Genomic DNA, 23,571 nt, shown 5'->3' on the forward strand with positions numbered 1-23,571 from the left:
CGTTTTTTATGACATATTGAGGTGAAAAATTTTTTTGACTTTTTTCAACGATTTTGACGCCTTACTATACTATGACATTTTTTATGACATTTTGAGGTCAAAAAAATTGTTGACTTTTTTTGTCCGATTTTGACGCCTTACTATACTATGACGTTTTTTATGACTTTTGGAGGTGAAATTTTTTTTTGACTTTTTTTGTCCGATTTTGACGCTTTACTATACTATGACGTTTTTTATGACATTTTGAGGTGAAAAAAAATTTTGACTTTTTTTGTCCGATTTTGACGCCTTACTATACTATGATGTTTTTTATGACATTTTGAGGTGAAAAAAATTTTTGACTTTTTTTGGCCGATTTTGATGCCTTACTATACTATGACGTTTTTTATGACATTTTGAGGTGAAAAAATTTTTTGACTCTTTTTCGACGATTTTGACGCCTTACTATACTATGACGTTTTTAATGACTTTTGGAGGTGAAAATTTTTTTTGACTTTTTTTGTCCGATTTTGACGCCTTACTATACTATGACGTTTTTTATGACATTTTGAGGTGAAAATTTATTTTGACTTTTTTGTCCGATTTTGACGCCTTACTATACTATGACGTTTTTTATGACATTTTGAGGTGAAAATTTTTTTTGACTTTTTTTGTCCGATTTAGACGCCTTACTATACTATGACGTTTTTTATGACTTTTGGAGGTCAAAAAATGTTTTGACTTTTTTTGTCCGATTTTGACGCCTTACTATACTATGATGTTTTTTATGACATTTTGAGGTGAAAAAAAATTTCGACTTTTTTTGTCCGATTTTGACGCCTTACTATACTATGACGTTTTTTATGACATTTTGAGGTGAAAAATTTTTTCGACTTTTTTTGTCCGATTTTGACGCCTTACTATACTATGACGTTTTTTATGACATTTTGAGGTGAAAAAAATTTTTGACTTTTTTTGTCCGATTTTGACGCCTTACTATACTATGACGTTTTTTATAACTTTTGGAGGTCAAAAAAAATTTTGACTTTTTTTGTCCGATTTTGACGCCTTACTATACTATGATGTTTTTTATGACATTTTGAGGTAAAAAAATTTTTTGACTTTTTTTGTCCGATTTTGACGCCTTACTATACTATGACGTTTTTTATGACTTTTGGAGGTCAGAAAAATGTTTGACTTTTTTTTGACGATTTTGACGCCTTACTATACTATGACGTTTTTAATTACTTTTGGAGGTGAAAAAAAATTTTGACTTTTTTTGTCCGATTTTGACGCCTTACTATACTATGACGTTTTTAATGACTTTTGGAGGTGAAAATTTTTTTTGACTTTTTTTGTCTGATTTTGACGCCTTACTATACTATGACGTTTTTTATGACATTTTGAGGTGAAAAATTTTTTTGACTTTTTTTGTCCGATTTTGACGCCTTACTATACTATGACGTTTTTGATGACATTTTGAGGTGGAAAATTTTTTTGACTTTTTTTGTCCGATTTTGACGCCTTACTATACTATGACGTTTTTTATGACTTTTGGAGGTGAAAAAAAATTTTGACGTTTTTTCGACGATTTTGACGCCTTACTATACTATGACGTTTTTTATGACTTTTGGAGGTCAAAACAAATTTTGACTTTTTTTGTCCGATTTTGACGCCTTACTATACTATGACGTTTTTTATGACTTTTGGAGGTGAAAAAAAATTTTGACGTTTTTTCGACGATTTTGACGCCTTACTATACTATGACGTTTTTTATGACTTTTGGAGGTCAAAACAAATTTTGACTTTATTTGTCCGATTTTGACGCCTTACTATACTATGATGTTTTTTTATGACATTTTGAGGTCAAAAAATAATTCGACTTTTTTTGTCCGATTTTGACGCCTTATTATACTATGACGTTTTTTATGACTTTTGGAGGTGAAAAAATTTTTTGACTTTTTTTGTCCGATTTTGACGCCTTACTATACTATGACGTTTTTTATGACATTTTGAGGTGAAAAATTTTTTTGACTTTTTTTCGACGATTTTGACGGCTTACTATACTATGACGTTTTTTATGACTTTTGGAGGTGAAAAAAAATTTCGACTTTTTTTGTCCGATTTTGACGCCTTACTATACTATGATGTTTTTTATGACATTTTGAGGTAAAAAAATGTTTTGACTTTTTTTGTCCGATTTTGACGCCTTACTATACTATGACGTTTTTTATGACATTTTGAGGTGAAAAAAAATTGTGACTTTTTTTGTCCGATTTTGACGCCTTACTATACTATGACGTTTTTTATGACATTTTGAGGTGAAATTTTTTTTTGACTTTTTTTGTCCGATTTTGACGGTTTACTATACTATGACGTTTTTTATGACTTTTGGAGGTGAAAAAAAATTTTGACTTTTTTTGTCCGATTTTGACGCCTTACTATACTATGACGTTTTTTAGGACATTTTGAGGTCAAAAAAAATTTTGACTTTATTTGTCCGATTTTGACGCCTTACTATACTATGACGTTTTTTATGAAATTTTGAGGTCAAAAAATAATTCGAGTTTTTTTGTCCGATTTTGACGCCTTACTATACTATGACGTTTTTTATGACTTTTGGAGGTCAGAAAAATGTTTGACTTTTTTTTGACGATTTTGACGCCTTACTATACTATGACGTTTTTAATTACTTTTGGAGGTGAAAATTTTTTTTGACTTTTTTTGTCCGATTTTGACGCCTTACTATACTATGACGTTTTTTAGGACATTTTGAGGTGAAAATTTTTTTTGACTTTTTTTGTCCGATTTTGACGGTTTACTATACTATGACGTTTTTTATGACTTTTGGAGGTGAAAAAAAATTTTGACTTTTTTTGTCCGATTTTGACGCCTTACTATACTATGACGTTTTTTATGACTTTTGGAGGTGAAAATTTTTTTTGACTTTTTTTGTCCGATTTTGACGCCTTACTATACTATGACGTTTTTTATGACATTTTGAGGTGAAAAATTTTTTTTAACTTTTTTCGTCCGATTTTGATGCCTTACTATACTATGACGTTTTTTACGACATTTTGAGGTGAAAAAAAATTTCGACTTTTTTTGTCCGATTTTGACGCCTTACTATACTATGATGTTTTTTATGACATTTTGAGGTAAAAAAATTTTTTGACTTTTTTTGTCCGATTTTGACGCCTTACTATACTATGACGTTTTTTAGGACATTTTGAGGTGAAAAAAAATTGTGACTTTTTTTGTCCGATTTTGACGCCTTACTATACTATGACGTTTTTTATGACATTTTGAGGTGAAAATTTTTTTTGACTTTTTTTGTCCGATTTTGACGGTTTACTATACTATGACGTTTTTTATGACTTTTGGAGGTGAAAAAAAATTTTGACTTTTTTTGTCCGATTTTGACGCCTTACTATACTATGACGTTTTTTAGGACATTTTGAGGTCAAAAAAAATTTTGACTTTATTTGTCCGATTTTGACGCCTTACTATACTATGACGTTTTTTATGAAATTTTGAGGTCAAAAAATAATTCGAGTTTTTTTGTCCGATTTTGACGCCTTACTATACTATGACGTTTTTTATGACTTTTGGAGGTCAGAAAAATGTTTCTTTTTTTTGACGATTTTGACGCCTTACTATACTATGACGTTTTTAATTACTTTTGGAGGTGAAAATTTTTTTTGACTTTTTTTGTCCGATTTTGACGCCTTACTATACTATGACGTTTTTTAGGACATTTTGAGGTGAAAAAAAATTGTGACTTTTTTTGTCCGATTTTGACGCCTTACTATACTATGACGTTTTTTATGACATTTTGAGGTGAAAAATTTTTTTGACTTTTTTTGTCCGATTTTGACGGTTTACTATACTATGACGTTTTTTATGACTTTTGGAGGTGAAAAAAAATTTTGACTTTTTTTGTCCGATTTTGACGCCTTACTATACTATGACGTTTTTTATGACTTTTGGAGGTGAAAATTTTTTTTGACTTTTTTTGTCCGATTTTGACGCCTTACTATACTATGACGTTTTTTATGACATTTTGAGGTGAAAAATTTTTTTTAACTTTTTTCGTCCGATTTTGATGCCTTACTATACTATGACGTTTTTTACGACATTTTGAGGTGAAAAAAAATTTCGACTTTTTTTGTCCGATTTTGACGCCTTACTATACTATGACGTTTTTTATGACTTTTGGAGGTCAGAAAAATGTTTGACTTTTTTTGTCCAATTTTGACGCCTTACTATACTATGACGTTTTTTAGGACATTTTGAGGTGAAAATTTTTTTTGACTTTTTTTGTTCGATTTTGTCGCCTTACTATACTATGACGTTTTTTATGACATTTTGAGGTGAAAAAAATTTTTGACTTTTTTTGTCCGATTTTGACGCCTTACTATACTATGACGTTTTTTAGGACATTTTGAGGTCAAAAAAATTTTTGACTTTATTTGTCCGATTTTGACGCCTTACTATACTATGACGTTTTTTATGAAATTTTGAGGTCAAAAAATAATTCGAGTTTTTTTGTCCGATTTTGACGCCTTACTATACTATGACGTTTTTTATGACTTTTGGAGGTCAGAAAAATGTTTGACTTTTTTTTGACGATTTTGACGCCTTACTATACTATGACGTTTTTAATTACTTTTGGAGGTGAAAATTTTTTTTGACTTTTTTTGTCCGATTTTGACGCCTTACTATACTATGACGTTTTTTAGGACATTTTGAGGTGAAAAAAAATTGTGACTTTTTTTGTCCGATTTTGACGCCTTACTATACTATGACGTTTTTTATGACATTTTGAGGTCAAAAATTTTTTTGACTTTTTTTGTCCGATTTTGACGGTTTACTATACTATGACGTTTTTTATGACTTTTGGAGGTGAAAAAATTTTTTGACTTTTTTTGTCCGATTTTGACGCCTTACTATACTATGACGTTTTTTATGACTTTTGGAGGTGAAAATTTTTTTTGACTTTTTTTGTCCGATTTTGACGCCTTACTATACTATGACGTTTTTTATGACATTTTGAGGTGAAAAATTTTTTTTAACTTTTTTCGTCCGATTTTGATGCCTTACTATACTATGACGTTTTTTACGACATTTTGAGGTGAAAAAAAATTTCGACTTTTTTTGTCCGATTTTGACGCCTTACTATACTATGACGTTTTTTATGACTTTTGGAGGTCAGAAAAATGTTTGACTTTTTTTGTCCAATTTTGACGCCTTACTATACTATGACGTTTTTTAGGACATTTTGAGGTGAAAATTTTTTTTGACTTTTTTTGTTCGATTTTGTCGGCTTACTATACTATGACGTTTTTTATGACTTTTGGAGGTGAAAAAATTTTTTGACTTTTTTTGTCCGATTTTGACGCCTTACTATACTATGACGTTTTTTATGACATTTTGAGGTGAAAAAATTTTTTTGACTTTTTTTGTCCGATTTTGACGCCTTACTATACTATGACGTTTTTTATGACATTTTGAGGTGAAAAAAATTTGTGACTTTTTTTGTCCGATTTTGACACCTTACTATACTATGACGTTTTTTATGACTTTTGGAGGTCAAAAGATTTTTTGACTTTTTTTGTCCGATTTTGAGACCTTACTATACTATGACGTTTTTTTATGACTTTTGGAGGTCAAAAAATTTTTTGACTTTTTTTGTCCGATTTTGTCGCCTTACTATACTATGACGTTTTTTATGACATTTTGAGGTGAAAAAAAATTTCGACTTTTTTTGTCCGATTTTGACGCCTTACTATACTATGACGTTTTTTATGACTTTTGGAGGTGAAAAAATTTTTTGACTTTTTTTGTCCGATTTTGACGCCTTACTATACTATGACGTTTTTTATGACATTTTGAGGTGAAAAAATTTTTTTGACTTTTTTTGTCCGATTTTGACGCCTTACTATACTATGACGTTTTTTATGACATTTTGAGGTGAAAAAAATTTGTGACTTTTTTTGTCCGATTTTGACACCTTACTATACTATGACGTTTTTTATGACTTTTGGAGGTCAAAAGATTTTTTGACTTTTTTTGTCCGATTTTGAGACCTTACTATACTATGACGTTTTTTTATGACTTTTGGAGGTCAAAAAATTTTTTGACTTTTTTTGTCCGATTTTGACACCTTACTATACTATGACGTTTTTTATGACTTTTGGAGGTCAAAAAAAATTTTGACTTTTTTTGTCCGATTTTGACGCCTTACTATACTATGATGTTTTTTATGACATTTTGAGGTCAAAAAATTTTTTGACTTTTTTTGTCCGATTTTGACGGCTTACTATACTATGACGTTTTTTATGACATTTTGAGGTGAAAAAAATTTTGACTTTTTTTGGCCGATTTTGACGCCAAATGACGTTTTTTATGACAAAAAATTCAAAAATTTTTTTTTGACTTTTTTTGGCCGATTTTGATGCCTTACTATACTATGACGTTTTTTATGACATTTTGAGGTCAAAACAAAAATATGACTTTTTTTGTCCAATTTTGACGCCATACTATACTATGACGTTTTTTATGACATTTTGAGGTTTTACAAAAATATGATGAAAAGATCTAGAGTGTGACTTTGTGGGCGTGGCGCAAACTATTGTTCTTCTTGGATGACTTGACACAGCCAACCACCAGCACTTTTGAGCTTGGCACGTCAAACATTCTGCCAGCTTATTGGCTCACAGCATTGAATTACCCAGTACCCAGCCCTAGTGGGTTTCACCAAGGTTTAAATGCAGAGGATTAGTACGCTTCAGTAGGTTTAGTACTCTCTGCCAATAATACCACAGTAGAGGTCCATACTCATACAATGTTATCTCCTAAAATATGTTTATTTAAAAAAATACAAAAACAAAACAAAACAAAAATACAGACAAGCATTCAATTTCAATTTGATTTAAACATCTAAAGGAAGGCACTCATGAAAAAAAATGACATACAGCTTTTGTTTTAAGCAGCTCGAGTTCACTGAAACACCAACGCATCAGGCACCAGATGTGTGTGTACTGTATGTGTTTGATGGTTGTTAATCAATCCATCCCTACCTGTCAGTCAGAATAAAGGTCAGACCAAGGAAACTCACACTGACATACTTCACACACACACACACACGCACGCACGCACAAACACACCTGCCAACACTGTACCACCTGTCTCTCTCTCTCCCAAACACCAGCACTCCCTCTTCACTGTGCTGCCTCCTGCTTCTTCTCCCCTGCTGTCACAGAGTCCTGGCCCCATTTGCTCCCCTCCAGGACTGTCTGTACACTCTGCTCCCCCACTAGTGCTGCTGAGTGCCGGCTACTCATGACGCCACAGGGCAGGAGATAGGCTGAGGAGACCCCGGGAGCCTGGCAAAGAAATCAAAGTGCTCTCAGTGAGAGTGAGTGGTCCAGCTATCGAAGAGTGGCTTCCAGCTCTGACATGCCTGGCAGATAGCGACTGACACTTCTATAGTGTCCACCCTCTGTTGATGTTGTTGGCTGAAAGCTAAAAGCCCCACACTACTGTCTGTGCTAAGTGAGACACTTAGACACTTAGGTGACATACAGTACATTCACATGTTATCATATCAGCAAACATATCATTCAAACTCTTGTATGGTGTTTTAAATGGAAAACAAGCCATATTCCCTATTAATATGCCTGCCATGCCAAATTATTCATCACTTTTTTTTAAGCTTTTATCTACCACTTCATTCATTGTCATCCATTATTTTTACCAGCTTATTTCTATTTCTGGTTAGAGTGGGCTGGAGCATATCCCAGCATGCCTTGGCTGTGGAGGCAGGGAAACACCCCTGAGTGGCCCTCATTAAATCATGGGTAGACAGTCATCTTCACACTCATGAGCAATGCAGAGCCTCCACTTGATGCTCATATAGCTGGTATGTGGAAGGCCAGCTGGATGAACAACCTAACTCCATATGGAAAAACAACAACTTAGCTACTCTGCTAACAACATTAACTAATTCACATCAAAGAAATTCTTGAAAACAGTGATATGCAAGCCAGACTCTTCCTGGGCAGAGGAGCACTAGAGAAGTATATGAATATTAATTAAGAGAATTCACCACCAGCGTGCTGAAAGTCATCCTGTCTATGCCAGGATGTCAGATGTTTACTGAAGCTAAGTGATCTGAACCGGCCTGACATGGCAGATTTATTTGATGTTCGAATCACAACACAAAAGTCAGAGGGTTAAAATAAACATTATGGATTTTTAATCTGATGTTCATGAATTGACTGTAGGCTGTTGGGTAAGCAGATTAAACTATCAAGTTCATTATGTCACATCTCGGCAGTTGTTTAAAAACCTAGCATGAAAGGTTGTTGTCCTCCCTGACCTTGCCATTCTTGTCCTTGGACATTGTAGTTTGAGGAAACAATGTTAACTCAGGGTGCATTAGCTAATTTTTTTGCATCTCACTTCCTCTTTCAGCAGTTGATGTTTGCTTACTGAAAACTGCTTACCGAAGACTTTTAATTGCAGTGAAAGGGACTTAAGAACTTAGTTTTATTTTGGTAGGCATCTCATACATCTTAAAAATGACAGTAAAACAAGGGCACCTAAAAATCTTGCTGATTTAGCGACATCAGCTTATACAGAGGTAGATCCATCTCTCAGGCTTTAAATGAATATATATGCTCAAAGTGGAAAAGAAAGCTTTAAAAAGGTAGGAGATGCACAGGAGTGATAGCGTTATTCAGTGTGTAAGTTATCTTCCACACCATCCCCCAGTGCCATCACCTTTGCACAGTATATTTCCCATCTACAAAATCATCATCAACAAGATGTGTCAATCTCTGGAGAGGTCTCGTAATGGAAGCTATCTGACTACTCCCTTCTATAAGCTGCACTCCATTACTGCAGGTTGGTCTAACAGCAGACATCCTTGGAATCACCCCAGAGAAAGCGAGACAGACCCATCAAGGTTCGCAGCAGCTGCAATTTGCTGTAAGGACATCTGCGATATGTCCTTACAGTTTACTCCCTCAGCCAAAGTCAACAGTAACAACACGCTCTTCATTCCAACAAAACCAGACGACTGTGTGTGTGCTCCTTGACCTGCCTCACCACACTAACCCTGCAACATGTCTTGTATGTGTTGTAGCGTCAGTGTTTTAAAGCTAATTCATAGCCATCCAACCCTGTCTCTGGCATGACTCACAGCTATTGATTGAGCTACTTATACCCTCAACATCCACCAGTCCATCCACCCATGACCACTCCTGCGTTTTGAGCTCAGGTCATGTCGTACACAACGTTTTGTCAGGCGGCCTTGTTTCAGAAGTTAAGTTGTGAAATGCAATATGTGTTAGGTATGTGAGATCCTGAGAACTCTTTTACAGGAGAGAGCTTCGTCCTTGACAACTGGTCGCAAAGAGATGAGGGGAGAGGAAAGAGATGCTGGACTCATGAATGCTGGAAGGAGACCTTGACTTCGTTTGCCATTTACCATTTAGATCTTAGGAGGTTCAGGACACTCAGCTGACTAAGTCACTAACACATAATCTGTGACGTAAAAATGGTAGCTTCGAAGTGCAACCTGCACTTCGAAACTAACCAGCAGTTAAAGGCCTGGACACACCAGGATTAATGGCAAAATTTTTAACTAAACAAATTAATTCCAGTGGAATTGTCACAATCAGAGGAGGCAAAATTCTGTCAAACCGACTTGCTCCTCGGATGGCCCCATTTCCAGTTGTTCTCAAGGATGTCAGAATGGGAAAACATGGATGCTACAAAGAAGATATTATATTGCTCAGTGTTAAAACAACACGCTTCCAGTACCTGCATGATAACAAAGAGCAAAGAAAATGCATCAGGTGAGACATAAGATTAACTGATAGGTCACTCTGGACAGCAGCTAACGCTTGTAACATTATACAATATTACAAATTAAACTTTGGAAAAATATTTATGTGAAATACATGAATTTGCACTATTGACCAAAAGTTTATCATCAACCAAACATTCACTTTTGTCCACCATGACAACCTGGAAGTTACTGCACCTGACCAAGAAATAGTTCTGCACATAACCCCCCCACATTATGTTAGTGCTTTTGCATATTATAAAATATAACATGCTAATTTGTGAAATTTAAATGAGATTGTAGGCAGATTTTGTTGGCTCTGGATAGAGCCAGGCTAGCAATTTCCCTCCGCTTCTGGTTCTCATGCAAAGCTAAGCTAACATCTGCTAGCTCTAGGTTGATATTTAGCATATAGAGTTGTGTCTCTTTATCTAAATCTTGGCAAGAAAGCAAATCATTAAAAAAAAAAAAAGTAAAACTTTTCTGTTCTAAATAGAAAACTACATCCAAATAATTGTTGTTTTCTGGAGCCATTAAAGGTCTGTTTTCATCTCAAATGTCTGTGAACTCGAGGAAAGGAAATCCACTTATATTATCAGTGCTAATCGGGTGGGAAAAACACACAAACCCACCAAACTCGGACTTCTCATTCATATTCAGTGTGTGTGAATATACCTTTAATTTGACATTAATGGCTGCTCTCACACAGTTTAAAGTAGATTTTAAATCATGACTTTAAATCATGTCATCAATGTGAAAGCTCATTTTTATGAGAAAAAAAACTGATCAAATTGGCCTCACATCTCATGCACATCAGTAAATATAAAGAGCATCTGCATGTGCATGTTGCCATGCAAATCATCTGAAAACCTACAGTCTAATCAGCTATTTATGCCCCCTGGAAGATTATCTCCATTTCATTACACTGTCACTCAGCCAGCTTTGTTTGGCTGAGCCTACATTTGCCTTTGAACATCAACGGCACCTTTTGTCTGAAGCTGCTGTAACGTTTCCAGCAATGATCAGATAGCACTTTTGCTATTTTTACTTCTAGATGCAGCACTGGCCCAGAAAAAATAAGATCTGAGTTGATTAGTGAAGCCTGCACACCCTTTGTGGTGCATTTAAAAGGAGGCCTTCATCTCATGATACACAATAGAATTGAAATATGCAGATACAACTAAATAACATGCTGTCTCATTCTTCCTATTCAGGCATCCTAAGAATACCAGCTATTTCTTTGAACCATCAAATGAGTAAGGAGACATTTTAAGAAACACATTTATTTTAGGGCAACTGCCAAGTGCTTAGTCACTCCAAGAAGGTAAGAATCAAAAGTCCCATACCAACCACTGCAGTAAAGCACATTTTTCATTGAACATCTGTTCTTCAAACTTCTTCAGAAAAAGTTGAAATGTTTGAACAGTGTGTCAGAGAACATCCCGCCATCCAGTAATGGACGGGATCGATGATTAGGTGGGATAGTATCAGAGGCGGGTCAGTGCTCTGTGGAGGCCTTCACAGCATGAAAATGCACACACGTGCACACACACACACACACACACACACACACACACACACACACACACACACACACACACACACACACACGTACCACAAATCACCAGCAATTACGCTTTGCAAGTAGAAAGTTTTTGCTTAGTCTTATTGAGTAGCAGACGTGCTGCTGAGTGATGAAGAGGTCGACACGGTTCACATGTGATTCAGTCAGTATGGCTCATTAACGCACACACACACACGTACGCACACACATATACACCTGATTATGGCCGATGAGTCCATAATAAGAGGTACGTTTCACCGATTGATGTCTTAACATTCCCATCCGCTGCTGATTCCCTCATCGTTCGCCTGGATGAGTATCCCACCCTCCCTTCCATCAGCCCACTAGTCAGTTAATCAGGCGGGTTCACTGTGTGTGAACGCCTCCAGCAGTTCCAGCAGCTCCAACCAGCCCGTGGAGCAGGAGGCAGGTGGAGTGCGGCTGGATCAATGTACTGATATCTGATGGAGACAAAACCGGTTTAGACCCTGGGGCCTGAAGTCTCCCCGCTGCACTGTCAATTCCATTCATCTCCCTCCAATGGCTCTCCCTCACGAGCCTCTCAGCTGAAGAAATAAGTGGATTCTTTCACCCGCTGGAGGTCAAAATCACCTGGAGAGGCAAGAGGCAAAGTGTCAGAGCAGGTTTAAGTCTATGGGCAGTAGTTACACAAAGTAAAGCACGTGTACAGCAGTTTTTAACATAAAAAGAATTTAAAATGACCATATACTATTAGAGAGGTACTCTAACACAACTACTATCTTAGTTTGGAAAAAAAAACCAGCAAGCAAAGCTGGTTAACAAAAGCCACTGTTGAAAAATAGATGTTATTTTATATAATAAAAATAATGATTCCAAGATCAGCAATATACCAGTTTCCCTGCTTTATCCCTAATACTCACACTGTCAGGGTGAACCTTGGAGGACACCTTTAATGTAAGGTAATACATTTGAAAAATATGCACAATAAATAATCCTTAATGTGGTTAATGATCAGTGAAAGCGTTTGCTTAGTATTTTCATCACAGGCAGGATGTAGTTTGTTCACAGGTATCCTGAAACCGGTCCAAGGACAGAGTTACAATGTTCAAGGAAGAGAAAGGAGAAGTAGTTTTTAAGTGGGTCAAACTCGGTAAGTTTAATTTTTAAATTAGGTACAACTTTTTAGTTTTACTGGGCACCATTAAATTTTCTATTAACTTTAATACACCACTTGAATACTAATTTTAGCTCTGGATGAGGTCCTGTCCTGCACTCTGTGCTCCTTGCCTCTCTGACAGCTGCGCACACCAACGGGAGAAGCAACGTGAATTATTGAGGAAAGGCCATAAAAAGTTAAGAATGCAAAGACTTACTGTAGCCAGAAAACACTGACTAAGCTAATATAGTAACTAAACAATAAATATACTGTATGTCTTGGTACTTGTCAAAACATAAAACATGGGAAGTATTGATATAAAATCTAACAAAATCACAACGAGCTCCAAACTTCAGTCTATAAAATGTATTCAAATGAAAAGACGTGTTTCATGACGCCCTTGAGTCTCTACAAACTGTGCAGTGTTTGCTCAGTTAAATCAAAGTGAAACTTTAAGCTTGAATGGACGAAAGGCCATGAGCACACTGAGTAACTTAAAAGCATTTACTATCCCTCACAAACAGCCACTGCATCATCAAAGTCAGACACTAACATTTGCTATGATATTCAATGCCCTCTCCAGCCTTTTTTCCCTTCAGGTCTATGGTCGTAAACACACCTGCACCATCTGATCTCCTGCTGGATTACACCTTCATAATAAATGGAAGATCCTTCATAGTGAAGATTATAATGGATTTCAGCCTAGATCTAGTGTGTTTCATATTAAAAACTGAATACAGTGGACATTCAGGGATACACACACACACACACATACACACACTCCTCATGAGCACACCTGACTGGTCTCTGCCACATAAGCTGATTATGCAAAGGAGGGACACAATTAACAGTAATCAATTTATGCAACCCAGCTGTCAGTGCCAAGCTGAGAGTAAGTGTACAGATGGAGATGGAGTGAGGGGTTACATAAGAGCAAAGCCTTCCTCCACCTGACTGGCAGAAAGGGAGACGGGGCCTCTGTACAGTAGACTGCCTCCACTGTGGACAACAATAGACAGACACTCGCAGTGGCATCAAAGGAAAACAGGAGGAATCTGGACCTGAAAATTGAATTTTTAGCCAAACTCAATGGCTTTTCCTGTTTGAATCAGCAGTCTGGGCAACACCAGGTGGCCACACCAACAATTACAGATAGTGGGACAAATGTACAGACAATAGGCAACAACGATCGGTGTCTGTTGCTGTGCTGCTGGCTCCTGTGCCAAAAATCACAAAACGCTAATGATAGTGACCAATTATAAAACAGGATAGAAAATACAGCACTGTACAAGAACCCAGTTTAATAGCAATCCTCTGAGAGAGGCTTACTGCTAACCTCAAACAGAGCTTCAGGACACAAAAGTCCTCAACAAACCAATTAGGAACAAAACAGCACACTGTATGTTGGCACTCTCAAACAATGCCCCAGCTTAAGTGAGGCCATGTGTTTGGGAGCCAGACAGCTGCACACAAACTGACCTGTCTGGGGCACTTTGGCCAGCAGCAGCATCAGCCTCCTGTACTCCTGATACTTCTTGTTCTTGGCATCAGTCCTGCCACAAAGGAGATAGAATGAGAAGTTAAGACTTTAGTAACTCTCAAAAGACTATGTATGCATGTATGTATGTGTGTCTATAAAAGTGCAAAGTCTCAGGTTTCAGCCCTTGTAATACTTTTAAAAACAGCAACTACTATGTGAAGTGCAAGTGTAAGTGACATGTAAGAACATGTAACATATTTACTGATGGATCTAACTCTCATCTTTTTGGTCACTGTGGTGATTTTTTTTAAAAAGCATCTGCTGTCATTGAAAAAAATCCAATAAGTGAAATATGGAATATTATGTGTTTTACCATATGAAATATGCTAAGACACATAAAAATACTGTGTTGAATAGGATCTCGTGTATGATGTTCTTTTTCTCCCAAAAAAATTGAATTACCTTGTTAAAATTATTAATATGCAAATACCTTTTCTTTTAAAAGTTTAACTACTGAATACAAGATGTGTCCTACTTCGCTGAGAAGTCTATTCTCAGTGTTTATATACTGGAGGCTTCAAGTTTCCACATGACACTTGTGTGAGTTATATAGCGCACCACAACTAGTCCAAAGTCACAAAAATCAACCCCCTGCAGCAGATGGAGGTGAAAACACTCTTCAGGTATCAAACTCTGAAGAAACATCATTCAGCACAGTGAAGGTCGAACATTCAACAGGAGTAACAATAAGCAAAACACATTGTTAACTTGGGGCGGACAAAAATCTGTTTAGGTTCATATTGTGACAAGTGAAGCAACCCAAAATGTCTTTGTAGTCCCACATGTCCTTCTCTCTGGTGTCTACTAGTATGGGTAATATGTTTTCGAGGTTTCGGGAACAGTAATGTGTCTGTGTGTGAGACAGAGAGCATGATGGGCTGCTGTGGAGTAAAGGCTGTTGAGAAGGTGTCCAATTATCCCAAAGAAAGAAAAACACAGTTAGATGATGAGCATAACCCAGCCTGAGGCCAGTAAGACAGATACATGGAGAGAAGCGGGAGAAAATCCTTTTATATCTAATGTCACAGACAACTGGAAGGAAAAGTCTGGCAAGCTAATATAACTTTTACCATCTTTAGAACCTCTTACGTGTGTGTACCTTCTGTTTGGACTGTTTTATAATGTTTGTAAGTGTAGGAGTCGCATGTTGGGAGTTGTTTATACCATAAAAGTCCACAAAGATCACACAGTGAAGCATAAACACAGAGACAGAGACTAATGGCAATGATTGTTTGTTGTGTGAGAAAAATGCAAACAGAAAAGGAGGGACAAATCCCAGGTGGGGCAAAAAAAAAAGTGTAAAAAATATTAACATATAACTAAATATTTTATATAATGTTTTGCCAAAATATAGACACAGTATAACAATAATTAATGAAATGAAAACAGGCATACCTATTACCTTCATCATAAAACTGACAGACTTTTGTGTGTGTGTGTGCGTCCGCAATCAAATGTGTTCCTGCACAATGGTGTGTAAACTCACAGGATCCCACTGCAGTATTTCTGTAGCAGGAAGTTGGACAGGTCTTGAAGGATTGGCTGGCTGTGCAGGGCGACAAACTGTTCCCGACAGACCTGCCAGGAGGAAGAAGAGGCAGAGACAAAAAAAGTGTGATGAGTTGCTCTGCTCTGATCACTTGACCGACATGCTCCCCAGCCAGACTATCTGAGTCTGGTGACCAGCTAAAAGATGGATGGAGCCGGGAAGGGAAGGGATCAAGGGTGCAGAAAGAGAAGAGACAGAAGACATTACAACTGTCCTAGGAAAGAAAAGTTCTACTATTTGCTGTACCGACTTAGTGATCAGTATCATTCCTATGATGCAGACAGGTTTCTTATTCACAAACATTCAAGGATGAGCAGTCAGCAGAGGTTAGAAACATTGCTGCGATGCAAGGATAGAAACCTGCTGATAGACCATTGAAATTAAACAGGAAAACAGCACATCTGGCAGCTCTAGCTGGCTAAAATGACACATGGAACTATGGTATAGTTATAATCTAAAAGCAGGGATAATGCTAACCAAGACTACATGAAGTCAGCTCTGCAGGTAGTGAGAAATTAACTGTGGATAGATCCTAGACCATCCCTGGGCAGAACCGGTTGAGAGCACTGAACCAGAGTGTTAAATCAGGCGTTTCTCCCTTAAAGCATCTGTGCAAAACCATCCACCACCTTATTAAAATCCAGAACACTGACCATATCAGTAAAACTGACAGGGAACTTTTTGTCTTGTGAGTTTGAACATTTTCCACCCAGTACTTTGGTGGTTTGTGCATTTTAAGGAACAAAAACTCCTCAAGCTGAATGGGAACTGGGCAGTTCAGAAAATGGATGGATGGAGAATGAAGGAATGATCAGTTGCCATTAAAATTAGACCCTGCTTCATGTGCTTAGGTGTTGACTAAGATATTTAATACCCCCTCCTCTGCTGCTCTGTTCAATTACCTGTGTAATGAGGAAAGCGTACAGTCACACATCAGGAGAATATGAGAGAGAATAAATGTACTGAGAGGGACCTGCTTCACTGGCTGTAACTCCTCTGAGACTGGGTGAAGACATAAAACAGTTACTGTGCTCTGAAGCTACATCTACAGAAAAATTGGCCTTTATGGTAATTTGGTCCATTTTATTCTATGCTGTGTCTCGGTCTGGGGCTGTTGACAAGCTAGTTTCAGCAAACAGGGGCAGACAGTCATTTTTTCAGCACAACAGGCTCTGTCTGATGCTGTTACCTTCAGTCAGCAGCCTGTATATCTATGAAGCAGTGAGAGTATAAAGTTTTATTTTACTGGCATCGCAAAGCTGATGCTTCTACTTTAACAGAAATACTAGTGATGCTAAAAAATGTTTTTATTATCAGCATCCACTGGAAAAATACTAAAACTAAAGCTCATTGCTTTAAAATACATGCACTCATTCTCCAGTTCCTAAAATAAACTGAAGAGCAGCCTGGATCAGATAAACAGACTCACATGTGAAACGCCACCTTTAGCTTAATTTAATCAGCAAAAAGAGGAGACTACAAATCCCCAATGATATATGATCAGACAGGATGGAAACAGCTTGGGAAGGATGATAGGGACGAGGACTGGTGAAACAATCTGGACAGGTGTGTGAAAAAAAAAGTTGTTCTGCAATTTGATACCTTATTCATGGTGTCCACAGTGAGGGCGTGGGTCCAGAAACAGTCGTGAACTGAGACGAATGTGAGACCAGCACTGGGATTGAAATAATCAGAGGGAGAAGATTTAAGAAAAAGTAGACAATGACATGGAAACTAGGCAGACTTTGGAGAGAGGTGTACCGAATTGTATTACAGAGACAATAATTGCTGAAACCACAGCGGACATTCATTCAAAGCCAGTGTGAGTTCCATCATGAATTATCACACCTGTCAGGAGGCCGATTCTGTGAAATGAGCTTACATACATAGCAAAGCATAAAATGCAATACGTATCTGAGGTGATAATTGCATTTAAGATGAAAGGAGACTTTTTCAAAGCCGTTTTAAGGCCATGCATACATGGAGAGACAATCTCAGAAGCATATTACAAAACGCCTTTAGAAACATGACTCTGGAGAGGCAACAGGAGATACAAGGAGTGCATGTTTTATTTGAGGTGTTTGAGTTATTTATGTAATAAGTGCAGCATGTTATATGATACCTATAGCAGTGGAGAGCAGTCAGCATCATGTGTGTGGAGTCCAGAGAGTGGATGAAGTTTGGTGGGAAGGCGTTCTTCTGTTTAACTGTATCAGGCCTCCTGCAAAGAGACAGAAAAAAAAGGCAAAGACATATTCAAACAGCTGTGGACTTTCTCTAATGGCTTTCTAACATAATGGAGATGTGATGTTTCAGCCAAACTATCTCACAAGTCTGAAGTAGCCTCATTATGAACCGTGCTGACACTTCCCTGGGGAAACAGTTAGCAATTGTTTTGATTTCTTTTTTTTTTCTTTCTTCTCCACTACTTGGAGGAACAGAGTTGAGATATCACATAACCACCATGTCTGCGAAGGTGTTTTTAAGTCTGATAGTGTAACAGCACATGTGCACATAAAGGTGAGGAGAAATGTTTGGACATATAACTTAAGCACATAGTGTTGTAATTATTATCCTAACACAAATTTTTAATCTGTCCTTTCTTTGAATGGGTATGGTACAGTACCCAAGATGGTAAACACCAGATTATGTTCCTTTAAATGAAGTTGTTTTTCTTTAGTAATTTTAAAGTCACACTGAAATGGCATCTTTATCAACCATAGTGTGACAAATTTCTGAGTGAAACGGATCTGGTGAGTAGAGAACTGTTACGAAATGGATTTAAATCAAATCCTTTACATGTGATTTGAAACCGAAAGTGATTCCACTAGCAGTAAAAACACCGGTGTAATAACATTATTATTACAGGCTGTGTTTTCCCTGAAATAAATACAAATGTCTGCTGTGCAGGTCTATCTTTTCAACTATGTGACTCCTCAGGGGACTCACAAGCTTCTAAACAACAGTCAATATGAGAGTATGTAAATAAAGATGTGATATAAAAGAAATATTTCAAGCTATTATGAATGCAGTGTTGCTGCTACTGATGATAGAACTGGCAGTATAATAAGCATCCTGCCAATCTGCATCCCCATGTTGCCATTACCCTGAGCCTGTGCCATTCAAACCCTCTGGGCTGCCACAGACCAGAACGCTTTTCCATTGGAAATACAGACAGAGTGGAGAGAGCCTGGGCCAAACCCAAAGCTAAAACACAGACGCACCATTCCTGTCTGTCAGTCTTGTTTTCCTTCTGTCCGTTTTGTTTTTGGCTTGGAAAGTTTTGATTTTTATCAGGGTGCTTTTCGTTCTACCGTTTTGGGCCTGAGCTGAACAAAAACAAAATTCCTGGAAATTCATTTGCAAGCACACTGTTCGAGCGATGCTTAGAACAAGGCTGTCTTTCTCTTTTTCCTTTGGCTCACACCTTCACTCACACACAAAACAAACATGTCACCTTTAAATCCCATAGGCCTGACAGACTGGAAAGGTGTGCAGTCAGTACTCTAAGGGTTCGCAACCACAGCTCTCTGTGTAAGTGTTCTCCCTATAGAGCTCACGAGCAGGATGAGCCTTCACCTCATGTCATAAGAGATACTACAAGTTGGAACAGGGCTTAGCATTTACTGTTTTTTCCACTGCAATTTAGAGGTCTGGATAAGCAGCCTGAGAGGGACAGAAGAAATAGCAAGAAAAACAAGGGCTTTAAGGCTCTCACTACTTCACCTGCACCTGTGTTTACACACTTTAATGCTGGATGAGGTTTTTTAGGATCTTTAAATACAGCAAGTGTAATTGTGGTTGCTCCCATTTGTGTATGTGTCTCTGTGGAAGGAAAAACCAAAGAGAATCAGCCATGATGACTGTGTCAAGTGTAGCTCAGAATGCCGGCCTGTGATACCTCTGATACTTGCTTGACAGCAAATTTCAAGTTTCCGACAAGGCAGTCGTTCTAAGCCTCACTCTGTCGTCTCTCTCTCCTCCCTCCTGACTCTAACTTCCCTATCCCTCCTTCCGCGTTGCCTGGTGTTTCAGTATTCACACTGATAGATCTGTGGTATACTGTAGACGTCAGACTGAGGAGGACGGCTGTCAGTTTTTGTCATCTCCGTCTCCAGTGCTCTCACTCAGCTTTCCCTCAGCTCCCCTTTGCTGTCTCTCATTCTGTCTCTTTTTGTCCTCTACTCACCTCTATAACCCGTCCTCTGTCTGCCCTTTTGAAACGATCTAAACATTCTTCTCTTTCGCCTCACTATGATTCATCCACAGAGCCCAGAAATGCTCTAATTCAGCTGCAAATCATGGTCGTCTTTCTCCCAAAAGGTCTGAGATACTCAGGGAATTACAGGTGGAAAAGGAGGCACATACACTGGTCAATCAGGTGTAAAACAATAATAATTCAATGTGAAATGTGCTAAGTTCATTCACATCTTAAATCTCAACCTCTGGTGAAGGGTATAGCTTCTGTGTCATTTGTGATACTTAACTGCACTTCAGTAAAACAAATGTACATTTAAATATATAAACCATTCGGGGGTTGAAGTCCTACTTAACAGCTACTTATGTTGATCTACCGCTGTAATTTAACCTGAGTTTAGTATAGCATTTTGCCAAGTTGTGTTACACATCTTTAATACAACAAGTACCCCTAATTATATTAGAAAACTGGAATTCATTTTTCAATAATTTCTCACACGTCCATCGCAGCATTTCTTATCTTGACTCACAGATTTTGTGGTCCCCTGAGCCTTTTTTTTTGTATGCATAATCTCACTCCCTCTCATTAATGAGTTATTTTGCTGGTGACACGATTTTTTATTATATTATTTATCTATAAATGATGCTGCCTGACAAAGCAGTTTAAACTAAATATTTCAGCTAATTTCTGTTCGCAAAGACCTGGTTCAACTTCTTACAACTGAAACTGGAAGTGTAAAACTACATTTTCAAAGTTTCTAAACACTTCAAATGGCTAATTTATGACAAAAGCAAAGTTACATCTGAGCTTGAGGAGGCAATTAGTGAAAATATCCACTGGAGACAGTGCTTTTGTGCTGCTGAAGTTCCTGAGAATGTAAGCTAATTGCCTCAAAAGAGCTCTACTTTCTACTTTTAATTCACCTCTAAAAGCTAAACAGAAAGTTGATGAGTGGTCTGAAGCTACATTCTGAAAACCTGTGACTATTGTAAATGACAAAATGAAAGACCTGCCGTAAACACGACTCCTCTCACCGGCGCTCTGTCCTTGTTCCAGGTCACTAAAATCAAACTAACTGGTGGCATTTCAGCACAAAACGTCAATGAGTGCCATGAGAGAATAAAGCGGTAGGATTACATCTGCTGTGGGCCAGTGTTAGTGTAAGAGTGGACAGACACTAGGTAGATATTAGCTACAGGAAGACTTACTCTTTGGTGTCATAGTTGATCTCAAGGTTGATGTGTTGAATGTTGCTCTTCAGCTGGAGAGATAAAACAAAGACAAAGACAAAGAGACGGTTAACATTTTCTCTTCCATCAGGCTGATGATGGCAGTAAGCAGGTGCAGCATGATGGCAGAGGTCCAGGCTTAACTACTAACTCATATACCTGTTAAAATCAAGCATAAAAGATAAAAAGAGCTCCTTACTGTAACTGACCCCCACAGATGTTTCTAAGATGACAAATGCGTCACATGGAAGAACAACGCACATGAAATTATGTACAAGACCTCTGGATATTTTCCACATGATACAACCGTGAAAAAATGGTAAGCCAACTTTTAAAGAAGTTGAGCAAGTCTTGAAACAAGAAATATTAGAGCTGCGACTAAGTAAACTTCATTACAGATGAATAGCTGATTATTTTCTTGTTAAACTCATTGGATCTTTAAAAATATCAGAAAATAAGAGGAAAAAGGTTTCTAGCCCAAGGATTCATCTTCTTTTATTCTAAAACCTTAAAATATTCAGGCCTGTGGATTTTTTTAAAATTAACTTTCTATTGACTGATTAATTGAGGTATTGACTACCAGTTTCAGCTCTACAAAATATAAATGTGACTGTGTCACACAAACACTGCTGCAGGTATGGTATGTTTCTTCAACATGGGATCAAAAAAGAAAAAAAAGAAAAATTAGTATATCTGAAGTTGTCATTTCCGCATGAGGAGTTAAATTACAGAGCAGATAATGTGAAATGCCCAAGTATTATGGCTCATTACCTGAGAGGCACTTGACATTCTGCAGATTACAAAATCAACTCTACAAAAGCACAGCTGACATGAGTCACCTCACCTGATGAACACTGCCGAACAAAAGTTTAAACCATTTTCATTTCACGCCTCAGTTTTGACGTTCATGGTGGATTCTCAGTCTACCTGACCAGAATCCAGGCTGAGGGGAAATTCTGTTTACTATCGAAACACGCTTGGTAACACACAAAATTATATCCATCCATCCATTTTAGATTTAACAGCTGCTTATTTAGGTCAGTGGCCACAGGGAGCTTGGTTGGCACTTCAACTCAACGCAGGCTACTTGAACCCTAAAAGCTGTGACTATGGTTCAAAGGTTCAACTCTGCTTTACTAATTCAAAGAGTTGTGGATATCTCTGTGGTGGCCATTTTTGGTGGATTAAAATAGATCCAGTATTTTAAAACTGGGATTAATGGTTATTCTATCAAATGTAATTACAGAATTTCTTGGAAAAGTCCAGGGTTATATCCATAGTTATTTTACATCATCTCATGAGGCTATATTTTTAGCGCTGTTAGTCCCAGGGGGTCTTGGCTAGAAAAAATAATATAGTGAGCTGTATTGCACTGCTCTTGGGTGTCAGGTATGGTACTATGAATTGTTCTCAGGTAAACAGACTGCTGTGTAAGGGAAGGTTTTGAGTCTGTGAAAAGTGTGTGTGTGAGCACTTCACAGTGGTCTTGTCACACAAAGCACAGCTTGATCTCTTTTCTGGTTTCTGTAAAGATTCCACGAGAGGTGTTTTATCCCCTGGAAAACCGTCTCTTGTCACTGTCACCTGTTGACCTCATCCTGCACAAGTATGTGTAAAGAAAACCCAAAAACAATGAAGTGGGAAAAGTTGTTGCTCAAGTACCGAGAGAGAGCCACAAAATTACATCTTATTAATAGTGGGTGGTAATCAATCATGATGTGTGATTCATGATTCTATTACATTTAATTAGTTGAAGAAAAACACAAAAAGGGAGGTGGCAAAGAGCACACTTTAAGGCAAAATTTTACCTCATCAATTACACAATCTCAGCTATTTCTTAAGATAACAACTTCAAGAGTAATTTCTATAGACCCATTAATTCCAGTAATCAGCCACTTGGGAAAGAGGACCAGCGTACAGCTATTTACCAGTACAGGCACACTACCGGGGCAATGTGCAAACACCTCTGTTTGATCTCTGCTGTTTTCTGTCTTTAAGACCAACACCCAAGCTGTTACTGACAGCTGTTCTTAATGGAGAGAAGACTTAGCACTCTAATCTCCCAAGCCTTGAGGGGTCCATCCAGTCAGCCGTGCCAATGCATCTGCAGCGGGGCATTCTTTCCCTGACCCTTGGAACCATGCCTGGGTGGGAACGACAGGCTACTATCAGGAAAGAGATATGACTGGAAGCAAGCAGCCAACTCCTTGTAATATGAGCGCATTGCATTAGTGTGTTTACCTTGCATTCAGCTTACACTAACGTATCTAAGTGTCTTTAAGTCTGCTCCTCTGTCTGAACACAGTTTCTTTTTTCACTGATGGAAAACAGCTTTGATGCTGAAAGGTTTTGCCAATTAGATTATATTCCGAGAGCTACAAAAACTCAGACCTGTCTGTACTCTGAATAATGAAAGCGCTTTTATTGTAAAAAGTCATGAGAGATCATTACTGTTAGTTAGTGTTCAGAACAGGACTTACCCACGATCAAATGAATGAATAGAAAATTTGTTTGGTTT

At 37.5% G+C, this 23,571-nt stretch overlaps 1 protein-coding gene across 4 annotated transcripts in view; it reads right to left on the reverse strand.

Moving 5' to 3' along the window:
* Nucleotides 1–6,936: 6,936 nt before the first annotated feature.
* The window catches only part of polrmt (polymerase (RNA) mitochondrial (DNA directed)), a 121,433-nt gene continuing 104,798 nt past the window's right edge, over nucleotides 6,937–23,571 (reverse strand). For 2 of the 4 annotated variants that reach the window (XM_041040273.1, XM_041040272.1), the window contains 6 exons: nucleotides 21,033–21,085; nucleotides 17,749–17,847; nucleotides 17,229–17,301; nucleotides 15,564–15,655; nucleotides 14,017–14,090; nucleotides 10,566–12,011 (listed from right to left, as the gene is read on the reverse strand). In XM_041040273.1, the coding sequence (XP_040896207.1) occupies nucleotides 11,962–12,011; nucleotides 14,017–14,090; nucleotides 15,564–15,655; nucleotides 17,229–17,301; nucleotides 17,749–17,847; nucleotides 21,033–21,085 (441 nt within the window). In that variant the 3' untranslated portion in view covers nucleotides 10,566–11,961. Of the gene's footprint in view, nucleotides 7,149–10,565; nucleotides 12,012–14,016; nucleotides 14,091–15,563; nucleotides 15,656–17,228; nucleotides 17,302–17,748; nucleotides 17,848–21,032; nucleotides 21,086–23,571 lie in introns of those variants that run through there. The other 2 variants (XR_005894195.1, XM_041040274.1) reach the window with 2 other exon arrangements.

This window comes from Toxotes jaculatrix, chromosome 6, assembly GCF_017976425.1.
Source record: "Toxotes jaculatrix isolate fToxJac2 chromosome 6, fToxJac2.pri, whole genome shotgun sequence".
Lineage (NCBI taxonomy): Eukaryota > Metazoa > Chordata > Actinopteri > Toxotidae > Toxotes > Toxotes jaculatrix.